Source organism: Montipora capricornis, chromosome 8 (assembly GCF_036669925.1).
Source record: "Montipora capricornis isolate CH-2021 chromosome 8, ASM3666992v2, whole genome shotgun sequence".
NCBI lineage: Eukaryota > Metazoa > Cnidaria > Anthozoa > Scleractinia > Acroporidae > Montipora > Montipora capricornis.
In genome coordinates, this window is record NC_090890.1 from 22298727 (window position 1) to 22313726 (window position 15000).

A 15000-nucleotide genomic window follows, 5' to 3' on the forward strand; every position below is an offset into this window, starting at 1 on the left:
GACAAGTTAAAATGAGAGAATTTTCACGCTTTTATGAAAAATAGGAGCCTGCCGTTTCCCGTTGGCTGTAAACGTCATACTTAAAGGGAAAGTACGGCCTAGCTAGAAAAAGTTATTCTGAATCGAAAGTTCTTTTTCCGGAATTTCATCCTTGATCACTCATTTGGGCCTAATGTATTTAACTAGCCAACAATAACGCTTCAATTGAAATCCGCCATCTTTGTTTTTGTGTATGCCAACGAGGCTATGACGTAGCAATAGTCAAGGATTTCTCCTGATGACTAGATGTACTTGACTTAACAAGGAAAACATAGTCGAGGGGAGCGATACTTTGTGGACTTGAATCTTGATCCAGAGGGTAAATTGTATTAATATTGGCTCCACCATCAGCACAGATTTACCTCGTGGTCGTTAAACAGGGTTTTATATGTGAGTTATATGCAGGATTTTTACAAAGGCTGTGGAATAAACGCCTGGCCCCAGTTGTTCGAAGCGTGGATAGTGCTATCCACCGGATAAATCGCTATCCACTGGATAACTCAATTGGTTTTGCTAGTGTTTATCCGCTGATAAGTGATTTATCCGGTGGATAGCGCTATCCATCGTTTGAACAACTGGGGCCTGGAAATCAAGTTTAATCTGTCTACCGTAGCTTTCTACGAGATCCCTGTTACAACTTCAAAACAAACGATCGATTTATATATTTCCATCGAATGGTGAGAGTAAATCGTTTCAGTAGTGTCTGTGAAGCTAACAAAATTTAACTAGAATTTCAAGTTGTTTATTTGACTGCCTGGAAAAGTGCATAACAGTGAAAGTCGTCTATATATTACTTGATTCAGTTTTCTCGCTCCAATATAATGATATTTTGGACTGTTTGACTGAGATTTCAGTATAAAGCTAATGTTACCAAGACCAGTATTCATATACCTGAAGATCCTGCTTGAAGTCCTCCTTAGCAAAATAACGGACCCGAACAGACAATATATAGCAGTCAGGTTTTCAGGTTTGAGGAATCCACTCACATTGGTCAATAGCTGTGGTGGAAACACGGCTGTGACATCACACAAATTTTGATTGGTTATGTAGCCAGACTCGCGTCTTGATTGGCTGGTAGGAAATATGAGCGTATATAAAAAAAATCTGTTTGAATCAAGAAGTAAAAAAAAAAGCATTTTCCATCATTTTTGGAATCATCTTTGAGGAATATTTTATAAAAGCAATACAGGACTTTTTTTTCCGTATTTCCATGTTGTGCAAACCCTCGACTGCGGCTCGGGTTTGCATAACTGTCTCGAATTCTCCCAACTCCCCCTCGTGTTTAGATGAGGCTATGGAAACACGGAAAACGTCCTCTATTTCTTAAATTGTTAATAGTCAAGAAGCGGTGATCTTAAATTGGAGGTTATCACTCCTAAATTCCCACTATTGCCATCTGTTAGAACAAGTCTCTAGCATTAAAAGGAGCCACGAGAACATAAAATTCATATCTTCTCGCAACCATGTAATATCCTCTATGTAAAAACTAGCGATAAAAAGCTAAACTTCCGACGTTTCGGCGACCTCATGACGCCATTATCAAGGAGTTGGAAATGAACATGCGAGTTCATAACGGTCAACACTAATTTCCATCCCTCAAACTGACATTGGACATTTCGTAACAATTACACGACGCATTATGCCATGTTAATATTGACAAGCTTACCGCTCTAAAAAGAATGAAAACAAGCAGAATGACAGCTTTAGTTGAACAAGAAATAGCGTTTCTAAGCTATGCCGCACTGATCTACAGTGTCAAGACGGTTAACTTTCAATTGTTTCGCTGGGTACTACTATTTCAATACTCTAAAAAAATTCGATTTTCCGGGAGGTTGTCTCATTTAGTCTAGTGGATATCGGAAACTGCAAGGTGAAGCCATCGATCCGGGTTCAACTCTTTGCCTCGCCTATTGTGAATCTTCTCAGCTTGTTTAAAATCCTTGTTTCGTTGAAGTAGATTTGAAGTCTAAAGTAGACTGTACGTCGTAGAAGTTGAATAAAAAGGGAAATGTCAGTTTGAGGGATGGACATGTAAGCACCAAATCGTAGACAATTAAAAAAGGTTCCATTTAATGCTTACTACAATTGAAGTGATCAAGAGGTAATCCGAACGCATTCGAAGTCAATATTTGAAGATCAGCAATGACAATGACAATAAAGAAACAATGGTTCGACTGAAAGGAAATAAATCACAATATTTCTAAGACACTGATGCACTGATTGAAAAAACACAGCATAAAGTAAACTTACAAATATTCCTCTGATCCGGAGAAGCGAAGAAATACACGAAGAAAGGTTAATTAAACAGCAGAAAACTGAAACAGAACACTAGCGAGTGAAAGCACGTGGCAATTGAAAAACTTGATTGAAAACTGATCCACATACATCAAGGCGTCATGATGTAACGCAATGTCACACGCGCGTAAATAAGATAGAGTAACAATCACGTGCGGAAAAAACAAATAAACAGTTTGAATCTAACATACCGGCCCCTAAATGCGACAATTAAGCATTTATACAAAGTTGAATGATTCAAACGACAAAATAAACTTGAGAAATTGTTCCTAATCAACTAAGATCAAAAAAATTCCAATCAATCAATGTCAATTCGTTCAAAATCAGAAGATAATCAGGTATATCAGGAGGAAAGTGTTCCCTTTCACGTCTTAAACCAACTTTTCCGCGAGGGACATCGTCAAGATCCACAGTGCTTAGCTACGCTCGTGTAGTCGAGGCGCCTCCAGCAGAACGATCTTATTGATGGGGCGTTCCAGGACTGACGTTTTGGTCTTCAATGCTACGCTCCTTACTAATCCATCCCCCTTGTTCGGTTTCACTTCCTGGATACGACCGAGGGGCCACGAATTCCTTGGAGAGTTCTCGTTTACCACAAGGACGACGTTTCCAACCTCGAAGTTAACTGTTGATCTTGTCCTCTTCTGTCTTTCTTGCAAACTAGGGAGATACTCTTTGAGCCACCTGCGCCAGAAAACGTCTCATAAATACTGAACTTGTCACCATCTCCGACGTGTATAGACGTCTTCCTTTCTGAAAATACCAGGCGGCAGTGTAGTACCAGACCGTAGCAGAAGAAGGTGATTTGGTGTAAGGGCCTCGAGGTCTCTTGGATCGTCGGACACCTTCGTCAGGGGCCTGCCATTGACTATTGATTCCACCTCGCACATGAGAGTGGCAAGCCCTTCGTCGTCGAGGACCTGCTCCTTTAAGAGGGCACTCATCACCTTTCGAATGGTGCGGATGCAGCGCTCCCACACGCCACCATGGTGAGAACCTGCTGGGGGATTGAAGATCCACTGCACATTTCTCTGCAAGAGGAACTCCGCGATGACTTCCTGATTCCACCGATCAATAGCATTTCGCAGCTCCTTTTCGCCCCGGACAAAGTTGCCGCCATTATCGGATCTCATCTGTTCAGGCTGCCCCTTCTAGCGATAAAACGACGCATGCAGCTCACAAAGGAATCTGTGTCCAAGCTGTGAACTACCTCGATGTGGATCGCACGTACGGTCAAACAAGTGAAAATCACACCATATCTCTTGGCTTGGCTCCTTCCGCGTCGAACCCAAAAGTCAACGCCAACATAGGTAAATGGGGGCTTGTTTGGAGTGACCCTGTCTTGCGGCAGGTTTGCCATCTTCTGCTCTCCAACTGGTGCTTGTCGCTTTCTGCAGCTGAAACAGTCTCTAAGGGTCCTTTTCACTGCAGCTCTTCCCTTCACGATCCAGAATCTTTCTCTGATCATGGAGAGTACGTGTTCAGTGCCAGAATGTCCAGAAGCGTTATGGTAGAACCTGATGATCAAACGGACAACATGGTGTGAGGCCGGCAGAATTATTGGGTGCTTTGCATCCAGCTTAACGGGTGCCTTCTCGAGCCGTCCGCCTACACGTAGTAGACCGTCCATCAACTGAGGGTCGAGCTTGAAGATTCTACTAGATTTCTTGACTCGAGGTTTCTTGGCTTTGGTGGTGCCTGCCCTGTCAACTATCACACTTGCAACCTTTAGAGTGGCAATCTCTTCCATGAAACTCTCCTTCTGAACATGTATCAGGATTTCTCTTTCAGCCTTGTTCATTTCTTCTACGGTGATTGGCTCTAATCTTGCCGCCTTGTTGAGGGGCAGGGGTCCTGACTTGCTGCGTTCAACAGCTCTTCTTAGGTTAGCTCGGTAACGCAGTATCCATGCCACAAACTTCTTTAAGCGGTGCCATTGGGAAAAGCGTCCGAAGAATTGACCAAGGGTCGACCCTGCTTCAGCCTTGGTTGAAAGCACTTGTGATTCTCTCTTGACCTCTGGGTCGTTCTCTGCAACCATTGATACCGCACACTGTTGGCTTGGCCACGCATCTTCTGATTTCCAAAGGAATTCAGGTCCTCGTATCCAACGTTTGTTCTTCAGCAAGGCTTCAGCTGTGAGGCCACGCGAGGCATCGTCGGCAGGGTTCTGTTTAGTGCCGACGTGTTTCCATTGAGGAGGTGAAGTGACTTCGTGTATGGCAGCGACACGATTTGCCACGAAAGTGTGAAACCGCTTATCTTTATTGGCGATGTAGCCCAAAACACAGGTACTATCTGTCCAGAAGATAGATTGATCGACTGGTATACCGATTTCCTTCGAGACCATTCTGTCCAATCGCGTTGCCACTACGGCTGCTGAGAGCTCGAGGCGAGGGATCGTCAATTGCTTTAGCGGGGATAACCGCGACTTGCCAATGATGAAGGAGCAGTGGACGTCGCCTTTACTGTTGGCGAGGCGGAGATAGGTTACAGCACCATATGCAAACTGGGAAGCGTCTGCGAAATGGTGTAGCTGACTGGAGGCGACCTCACTGAAGTTGATGGGCTTAAAACAGCGGTTGACTCTAAGGTCTTCGAGCCTGGGAAGCTCTTCGAGCCAATTTCTCCAGCGTATGAGGTCCTCGTCCGATATGGGTTCATCCCATCCAAGATTTTTGCAACATAGGTCTTGAAGCAGCGCCTTCGCTGGCAGGATAAATGGAGCTGCAAATCCTAACGGGTCATAGACGGAGCTGACAACAGATAGAATTCCTCGTCTGGTTGCAGGCCTGTCCTTTACACTTATCTTGAAGCCAAAGGTGTCGGACTCCACATCCCATCTGACTCCCAAGGCCCGTTCAATTGGCAGTTGATCGAGGAGAAGATCCTTCACGGAGCCTTCTCTTTCGGACAGTGGAATAGAATCAATGACCTTTCGGGAATTGGAGATCCATTTTGTCAAGCGGAACCCTCTCTTCGAGAGTAGCGTGCGGAGCTCGTTCACCAGACCAATGGCTTCGGTTTTGGATGGAACTGACTTGAGGCAGTCGTCGACGTAGAAGTTGTCCTTGACGCTGTCAACCGCTTCCTTGCTAAATTCTTGGCAATTGTCTTCTGCGGTTCGCCGGAGACCGAAGTTAGCACAGCTTGGTGATGATGTGGCACCGAAGAGATGCACCATCATCTGATATTCTTCAGGTTCACTGTTCAAGTCATTGTTTGGCCACCAAAGTAACCGAATATAGTAACAATAGTTAGGACTGACACGTACTTGGTGAAACATTGACTCTACGTCGGCCATAAGAGCAACAGGTTCCTGTCGGAAGCGAGTCAGAACGCCAACCAGGTTGTTTGTAAGGTCAGGTCCCTGAAGAAGTTGATCGTTAAGTGATGTACCCCGGTATTTTGCTGCGCAGTCGAAAACGACACGGACTTTGCCCGGCTTGTTCGCATTAAGGACGGGATGGTGAGGTAGGTACCACACTGCGCCAACAGGACGGTCTAGCCGGTCTCCTGGCACCTTGCGAGCATGGCCATTCTTTAGCAAGTCGTCGACGAACGCAGAATACTTTGAATGAAGCTCTTCGTCCTTAAGCAGCCTTCTCCGTAACAACTTCAAACGGTGTTCTGCTAATGGTCGGTTGTTCAGCAGGTTAGGTGGAGTGTTCCTCCAAGGTAAGGCTACTTCGTAATGACCTGACTTCAGTTTGACGGACTGCTGCATGATGCTAATGGCGTGCGAATCTTCTTTGGACGGCGCTGCGTCCTTGTCGTACGCTGAATCGCTGAACTCTTGATTGCAGAACCTTGTGAACTGTTGGCTGAGTTCCTCGTCTGCCTTGATGAAGTTCGCTGTACAACGGGAATTTCCCTTTCGGTCAAGAGGACCATTGAGTGTCCACCCGAATATTGTTTTTACTGCATACGGGCCTTTGTCGTTACTTGCTATTACTTGTTTAGGTTCTAAAGCCTTCGGGACATCATTTCCGATAAGCAGGCCAATGGGGGCGTCAATCTTGGGCAGCTGAATGCCTTTGAGGTAAGGATACTTGTTTACGTCCTCTTGTTGCGGGATGCTGTTTTTTCCAACTGGTAGTTGTGGGGTCGAGAAGACAGTTGGGAGCTCAACGAAGTTCCGTTCGTTCAAGTCAAACACTTCCAGCTTGAAGACCTTGCACTCCGTCACGCTATCGTGCTTCCCCAAGGTTGTCAATGAGAGGGTAGTCTGTTCACCATCGACAGTTAACATTTCCATGAGTTGCTGACTGCAGAATGTCGTGTTCGATCCACAATCCAAAAAGGCGTAAGTTAAAACTGGGGGGTCTGCACTTCTGGCCCTGACTTTAACAGGTACGATAGGAAGGCCAATTGTTGGTACGCCGGCCCCAGTTGAAGCACATTGACTGTCGCCATTGACGTAAGCATTGTGCGCCCTGTCATTGTTGTTCCCAGTCGCTCTTCTGTCGTCTTCGTTAATTGGACGTTCGTTGGAGGGGAGGTTCCCAACGTTGTGATCTGGCGATTTTGGATGGAGAAACGTCGAATGTTTGGTATGGCAAGTGGGAATTTTGCAATAGCTGTTCTTCGGACAGGATTGGACTTTATGGCCAGGTTGAAAGCAGTTCTCGCAGAGTCCTTGTTTGCGAACGAACGTTAGTCTCTGGTCCACCGACTGCTTCTTGAATTGGCGACAGCGGGTCCACCAGTGGTTCTCCTTGTATAAATGGCATTTAGGCGTGGCCTTCGTTATATCACGCCTGTTTTCATTGTTCTCACTGACGGGTTCGCCTCCCAGAGTCGCAAAATTGTCACTGCGTCGGGGTCTGCGGTCATTGGAAGTCCTTCCTTGGTTTCTGCGTTCAGTGTTGATGGTTCCAAATACCGGGTGGTTTAAGGCTCTCGCCTTTGACTCAACGAAGCTTGCGATGTCCTCAAAAGTAATTTCTCTGTGCTTGTTGTTTGTGATATCAGCAACGTCGCGCCATCTTTGCCTCAGCGGAAAGGGAGCCTTTCTATAACTTTCTGCATGCTGTCTGGATTCTCTATCTTGTTGAGGTAGCCCACCTCTCTTAGGGTGTTCTTGCAGCTAGTGAGAAGGATGGAAAACTTCTGAAGTGCTTGGCCGTCTTCATGCTTAATCGGTGGTCCGTTCGTGACTCTAGTAACGTAGGCAGAGGCGATTTTGTAGCTCTGGCCATATCTTTCCTTTAGAAGTCTGCGCGCTTCTCGATAGCCTTCATCCGGTTGCATTGATAAACAGCTTCGCATGAGCTCTTGGACGTCACCAGACGTGTATTGCACGAGGTAGTACAGCTTTGTACTGCTGCTTTTCGTCTTAGCTTGGATAAGGTTTTCGAAGGAACGTATAAAATTGCAGTAGTTAACTTGGTCTCCATCGAACGTCTGCACCTCAGCGTGAGGTAACGTTAGTGTTAGGGACAGTTGTTGATGCTGTCCCAGTAGCTGTTGCAGCTTTTGGTCGCTGTATTGCTGCATATACATAAGCTGCTCGTTGTGCCGTTGTTGTTGTCGCTGGATGTCGATCATATCTCGCACGAATTTTTCCCCAACGTCTGAAGCACCCGGAGATGGACTTCGCTCTTGTTTAATACCCTCATGATCCACGTGGTGGTCATTGAGCTCGGGTTTAAGTAGGATTACAGGTGACCACGCAGTTCCTTGAGGTGAGAAGATCTTTGGCTTGCTACCAGGTTGATTGATTACTGCTGGATCTGGTTGAAGTTCTTCCGGTCTCCTTGGCCTTTGCGGAACCTTGATGAGGCCCGGAGTGGCCTGCGCGCTTTCTGAGAATTGGTCTGAGGCACGAAGCACTGATGGGCGTGGCTGACTAGGAGGCGAGAACGGTGAGAGGTCCTGTTTCTGCGTAGGGAATGGCTGTTGAAAGTAATGGTCTCCTTGTTCGGCCACAGCGTAGATGCGCTCTTCAGCCTCCATCTTAGCAATTTCGGTCTGGAGCTGGAGTTGTTGTTTGCGTTGTTCGAGGCGCAATCTGGCCTCTTCTTGCTGCTGCTTTAGCCTCAACTCTTCTTTCTGCAAACTTTGTTGCTGGCGCAGAGCGGCTACCTCGGCGGTTAACGATGCTCTTTTCGCCGCTGCAATTGTTCGAGGACTGGCGGCTGACGATCCAGCTTCCGAAGAGCGCAGACTTGTATGCGACGATTTGGAACGCGATGTGCGTGTACGGGATCTGGTCCCAGTATTGCTGACAGAGTCATACGGGTTTATTTCACTTTCCGCTCTTGAGAACCACTCTTCGAGTGTCCGTTGAAAGTTGACGATCTGTTGATTCTCGCACTCGAAATACTCCTGCGAGTCTTGAATTTCGAAATCATCCTCGAGGGTGGCGTGGTATGCGTTGTGGGCGTCTCGGAAATTCTTGGCGATTTCTTCGAATTCCTGGGCCCATTTACGAACATCAGCAACGTTTTCACGGTTTGTAAAGCTTTCCGTCAGTTCCTTGATTTTTCTGGTGATGCGTGCGTTTGCTGCACTCCTTGTTTTGCGACACTGAAGGGACTTCTCATGCTTAATTTCATCGTTGTCGAGGGTAACATTAGGTCGCCTGTCGCGAGTTGAACGAGTTGACTCTTCGCTCGAAGCTTCAGCCATATTTCATATTTTCAAACTAATGTAAGCACCAAATCGTAGACAATTAAAAAAGGTTCCATTTAATGCTTACTACAATTGAAGTGATCAAGAGGTAATCCAAACGCATTCGAAGTCAATATTTGAAGATCAGCAATGACAATGACAATAAAGAAACAATGGTTCGACTGAAAGGAAATACATCACAATATTTCTAAGACACTGATGCACTGATGCACTGATTGAAAAAACACAGCATAAAGTAAACTTACAAATATTCCTCTGATCCGGAGAAGCGAAGAAATACACGAAGAAAGGTTAATTAAACAGCAGAAAACTGAAACAGAACACTAGCGAGTGAAAGCACGTGGCAATTGAAAAACTTGATTGAAAACTGATCCACATACATCAAGGCGTCATGATGTAACGCAATGTCACACACGCGTAAATAAGATAGAGTAACAATCACGTGCGGAAAAAACAAATAAACAGTTTGAATCTAACAGGACAGAAGTGATGACCGTTCATAACAGGTACAAAATACTTCAAATTTGCATAAGTGGAGGAGAGCCAGACAAAGACTTTAGCTCGGATTGAATCTGTTTGCACGTTCAGCCGTGGTCGACGTGACTATGGTAGTGGAGAAGTGACCTTAGACCTTACTATCGATTTGGTGTGCTCGGTTTAGGAGGTGGGTGCCCATCCTGCTGTCAGTTTTAACATGGAGAAAGAATGAAATCTTCCTTTTTAATACCTTTGTCAACTCAAGAGTTACTGACCAACGTTTGCAATGGTGCGAAATGGTATGAAATGATGTGACTCGGGTAGTCACCATTTTTAAAATTCACAAAATTTCCACAAGCATATGCATGGGCAAAGTCCCACCTCCCCAGGGGTTTAAAATGCACACAATTAATTAAGAGATCAGGCAACTTTTACACCACACACCTTTTTACCTTCTAGACGTTTTAAGAAATCGCCCATTTCATTGAATTATTTTGCATTGGTCCAGTCCCTCTGTGACAAAATATCACAAAATCAACATGTACAACTTTAAAGTACAGAACTTTCCATTTGTTTCGTACTAGGCCCTAGCAAGAGTCCTTCACCCAAGAGTTAGATGTACCCAAATTGTCGTAGTCCTCATCAGCATCAGAAAAGTGTCTGTTTTTGAACCAATTTTGGCGGGAAAATAAACAATAAACAAATCGGCTAAATCAATGTTGTGCCTGATTCAAACCCTTTGGGAATAAAGCGTTTTGTTCAAGGAATTTCCATATCATTTAAATGTGAATGCTACATTAAAATTTTTGTAATTTCCAAACATTTCTACTTTCCTAGGTTGTTTTTAGCTCATAGACATTTGCGTCCCTAAACAATTAATTTGCTTATTTCGCTTTGGCCAACCTTACAGAAATACAGAAAATACACATTCCCCGAAACTGTAACTTAATGATATTGTAAATGAAAAGTTAGTATAGCAAGCCAAAGAGTATACATGCCTGGTACTTTAACTATAATTGGAATGATATCTTGTGTCTGACTGCTACTGAGGTATCAATGATTGAATTGTTTTCAATAACTCATATAATCGAAGAAAGGAAAATAACATATCGACGTATCACAGTCCAAGTAAGTTTTTCACGTTTTGGACATCGTTTCTGAAAAAAGAAACAAGAAGTGGGTTAAATGGCAATAACGAATTTCGTTCTGATTGACAAGTAAAGAATATAACAATTATCTTAATTCATTCATTTAACTGTTTGTGCTAGAGTTAATAGCAACAATTCATATTCACTGTTACTTTGACATGTAGACTTGAAGACCTCAATAACTCACTTCACTTGACATAAGCAATCGACAATCACTGATCAGTTTCACAGCCAGACCATCATAACATGGGCTCAAACAGCTAGCTATCTGCAGGAAGCTGAAGTAGCTGACTCGATAAATGCAGACATTATTTAATTCAGGTATTAGCCAAAGCAGTTCAAGTAAAAATAACCACTCTGGAAACCGTTTTTAAAGCCATTTCTCTGTGAAGAACGTACCTGCTCCTTTCGACAACTTCCTGATTAAAAACATGTACAAAGTACAACGATTCAGTCATCAAAGTTATATTTAAATAGCACTTACCATTCTTTTCGTGTTCGAGCTCCCCAAATTCAAAGGTGACATCATCGCCAATTAGCACAAATGGCGCCCAGTATTTTATGGCCGAATAATTCTTTGTCTCCTGAAGAGATTTCATAGCATGGTGAAGAGCTGTACTTGCACTTTTTCTATCTGCCAAGTGTTGGTAGAAACTCTCCATGAACATCCAGGTCGCTTCGTCATCGATTGCCCAGAGTGACACCAGAACAGACCGGGCACCAGCACACAGGAAAGCCCTAGCTATTCCCACAATACCCTCAGATTTTACCTCTCCCTGGCCACTATGACAGCAACTAAGCACAACCAGTCTTGCCTGAAGGCGAACTGCTTGAACATCGCTCAACGATAACATGTAATCTTCCTCTTCGGGGATCTGGGATGTGCGTTCGGGATTTGGGGCCAAAGCAATTTCTCCAGATCCGTCATCCCCATGTGCAGCAATGTGGATTAAGGCAACTGACTTCATTCTTTTCAGCACCTCAGCTTTGGTTGCATTTTTTCCTGTAAGAGGCACGGTCTGTAGAAGTTCTCCAATTATATCCACCTCTTTTTTCGCACATGGCAGCTGTCCATACATGGGTTCACCAGTGCCGTAAGTGACTTCGCTCAAGCAAGGATCACCTACAAGCAGCGCTTTATTCTTACTTTGGAAGTCGTCAGGTGCCATAGTGATCAATTTTAAAGCAGTCAGCGAGGGAATTGCACGGATCCTGACAGAGTCACTCATTGCAGAAAAAGGAGCCAGGCAAAAGTGTCCATCAGGAACAAACACTAAGTCATCACCCTGGATCAAGTCTGCTATAGGACTGACTAGGACATCATACAAGGGCTGCAAAGAGTGCACAGAGAAGCTCAAGGACTTAAAGGTTTCTTCAACACCTTCCCTACTGCTCGAGAATTCACTGTGTTGTCTTTCAAGTGAACGATTCTCGCATCGCAAAACGGTCCCTGCATTGATCTGTTCAAGAGTACTTTTCATCAGAGACTTGGCACTTCCATTTTCGATTTTCTTTTGTCTAAAATTTATCCCGATATCATCTCTTAGCAACCAGAAGCTGATCATGTTCCCTTTAAGTGCTGTGAAAACAGTTTGTGAAGGTAGATCTTTCATAACCAAAGAGATAGTTACCTTCATCGAAGGTTTCTCATCAACGCTGTATTGCATCTTTAAAATGTCTGCTAAAGCCTGTGCTCGTCCTTGCTCAGCAGCATATAAAGCTTCATCAACCTCTCCATTCTTCAAGAGTGCTGTCCATACAGCCGTGTACGTAAACCCCTTTGTGTCACGAAAGCTTATTTTCCATGCATCCTCTGAGCAAAGAAGACGCCTAACTTCATCAAAATAATAAATGCTTAGACGATAATAATTAAGAGCTTTGCTCAAGGAGCCAAAAAAATCATGAACCAGACCAATATGATAACATGTGATTGCCAGCCCTATTGGGTCCTCTGTTTCCTTGCAAATACTAAGAGATTGATGGTAGTACTCTATGGCTTGCTTGAAATTACCAAGACTTTGATAAGCGATGCCGAGATTGCCATAAGCTCTTCCTTCTCCGGCCCTGTCCCCTACCTCTTTCGCAATACTAAGATGTTGATGGTAGTACTCTATGGCTTGCTTGAAATTACCAAGACTGTCAGAAGCGTTGCCGAGAGTGCAATAAGCTTCTCCTTCTCCGGCCCTGTCCCCTACCTCTTTTGCAATACTAAGATCTTGATGGTGGTACTCTATGGCTTGCTTAAAATTGCCAAGTTCATAATAAGTGTTGCCGAGATTGCCATAAGCTAATCCTTCTCCAGCCCTGTCCCCTACTTCTTTCGCAATACTAAGACGTTGATGGTGGTACTGTATGGCTTGCTTGAAATTACCAAGACTTTGATAGGCGTTGCCGAGATTGCCATAAGCTGCTCCTTCTCCGGCCCTGTCCCCTATCTCTTTTGCAATACTAAGATCTTGATGGTGGTACTCTATGGCTTGCTTGAAATTACCAAAACTTTGATAAGCATTGCCGAGATTGCCATAAGCTCCTCCCTCTCTAGCCCTGGCCCCTACCTCTTTCACAATACTAAGATCTTGATGGTGGTACTCTATGGCTTGCTTGAAATTACCAAGACTTTGATAAGCGTTGCCGAGATTGCCATAGGCTGCTCCTTCTCCGGCCCTGTCCCCTACCTCTTTCGCAATACTAAGATGTTGATGGTGGTACTCTATGGCTTGCTTGAAATTACCAAGACTTTGATAAGCGTTGCCGAGATTGCCATAAGCTGCTCCTTCTCCGGCCCTGTCCCCTACCTCTTTTGCAATACTAAGATGTTGATGGTGGTACTCTATGGCTTGCTTGAAATTACCAAGACTTTGATAAGCGTTTCCAAGATTGCAATAAGCTTTTCCTTCTTCGGCCCTGTCCCCTACCTCTTTTGCAATACGAAGAGACTGATGGTGGTACTCTATGGCTTGCTTGAAATTACCAAGACTGTGATAAGCGTTGCCGAGATTGCCATAAGCTGTTCCTTCTCCGGCCCTGTCCCCTACCTCTTTCGCAATACTAAGACATTGATGGTGGTACTCTATGGCTTGCTTGAAATTACCAAGACTTTGATAAGCGTTGCCGAGATTGCCATAAGCTCCTCCTTCTCCGGCCCTGTCCCCTACCTCTTTTGCAATACTAAGATGTTGATGGTGGTACTCTATGGCTTGCTTGAAATTACCAAGACTTCTATAAGCGTTGCCGAGATTGCCATAAGCTCTTCCTTCTCCGGCCCTGTCCCCTACCTCTTTCGCAATACTAAGATGTTGATGGTGGTACTGTATGGCTTGCTTGAAATTACCAAGACTTTGATAAGCGTTGCCGAGATTGCCATAAACTGCTCCTTCCTCGGCCCTGTCCCCTACCTCTTTCGCAATACTAAGACGTTGATGGTGGTACTGTATGGCTTGCTTGAAATAACCAAGCCTTTGATACGCGTTGCCGAGATTGCAGTAAGCTCCTCCTTCTCCGGCCCTGTCCCCTACCTCTTTTGCAATACTAAGATCTTGATGGTGGTACTCTATGGCTTGCTTGAAATTACCAAGACTGTAATAAGCGTTGCCGAGATTGCAATAAGCTGCTCCTTCTCCGGCCCTGTCCCCTACCTCTTTTGCAATACTAAGATCTTGATGGTGGTACTCTATGGCTTGCTTGAAATTACCAAGACTTTGATAAGCGTTGCCGAGATTGCCATAAGCTGCTCCTTCTCCGGCCCTGTCCCCTACCTCTTTCGCAATACTAAGATGTTGATGGTGGTACTCTATGGCTTGCTTGAAATTACCAAGACTTTGATAAGCGTTGCCGAGATTGCAATAAGCCATTCCTTCTCCGGCCCTGTCCCCTACCTCTTTTGCAATACTAAGATGTTGATCGTGGTACTCTATGGCTTGCTTGAAATTACCAAGACTTTTATAAGCGTTGCCGAGATTGCAATAGGCTCTACCTTCCCCGGCCCTGTCCGCTACTTTTTTCGCAATACTAAGCCGTTGTTTGTGGTACTCTATGGCTTGCTTGAAATTACCAAGACTTTGATAAGCGTTGCCGAGATTGCCATAAGCTCCTCCTTCTCCGGCCCTGTCCCCTACCTCTTTCGCAATACTAAGATGTTGATGGTGGTACTCTATGGCTTGCTTGAAATTACCAAGACTTTGATAAGCGTTGCCGAGATTGCCATAAGCACCTCCTTCTTCGGCCCTGTCCCCTACCTCTTTCGAAATACTAAGATGTTGATGGTGGTACTCTATGGCTTGCTTGAAATTACCAAGACTTTGATAAGCGTTGCCGAGATTGCCATAGGCTCTTCCTTCATTGGCCCTAAAACCCACTTTCTTAAAAATGGCTAATGCTTTTGTGTAATTTGTTATAGCCTGTTTAA

General features: G+C 44.6%; 2 protein-coding genes and 1 long non-coding RNA gene across 4 annotated transcripts in view; all 3 read right to left on the minus strand.

Moving 5' to 3' along the window:
* Positions 1 to 2093: 2093 nt before the first annotated feature.
* On the minus strand, positions 2094 to 2884 carry LOC138014403 (uncharacterized). Its single transcript, XR_011125310.1, has 2 exons — positions 2290 to 2884; positions 2094 to 2213 (listed from the first exon to the last, which is right to left on the minus strand). It is a non-coding gene; the product is annotated as an uncharacterized lncRNA (long non-coding RNA).
* Positions 2885 to 3053: 169 nt separating this feature from the next.
* On the minus strand, positions 3054 to 8967 carry LOC138013843 (uncharacterized). The gene is made up of 3 exons (XM_068860892.1): positions 7504 to 8967; positions 3566 to 7423; positions 3054 to 3485 (listed from the first exon to the last, which is right to left on the minus strand). Exons 1-3 carry the CDS (start codon positions 8965 to 8967, stop codon positions 3054 to 3056), a joined length of 5754 nt encoding a protein of 1917 aa, XP_068716993.1.
* Positions 8968 to 10500: 1533 nt separating this feature from the next.
* The window catches only part of LOC138059659 (tetratricopeptide repeat protein 28-like), a 27015-nt gene continuing 22515 nt past the window's right edge, over positions 10501 to 15000 (minus strand). For both annotated transcript variants that reach the window (XM_068905271.1, XM_068905270.1), the window contains exons 5-6: positions 11080 to 15000; positions 10501 to 10604 (exon numbers count right to left, since the gene is read on the minus strand). The exon at positions 11080 to 15000 is cut by the window's right edge and continues 181 nt beyond it. In XM_068905271.1, coding sequence (XP_068761372.1) covers positions 10585 to 10604; positions 11080 to 15000 — 3941 coding nt within the window. In that variant the 3' untranslated portion in view covers positions 10501 to 10584. The remainder of the gene's footprint in view (positions 10605 to 11079) is intronic.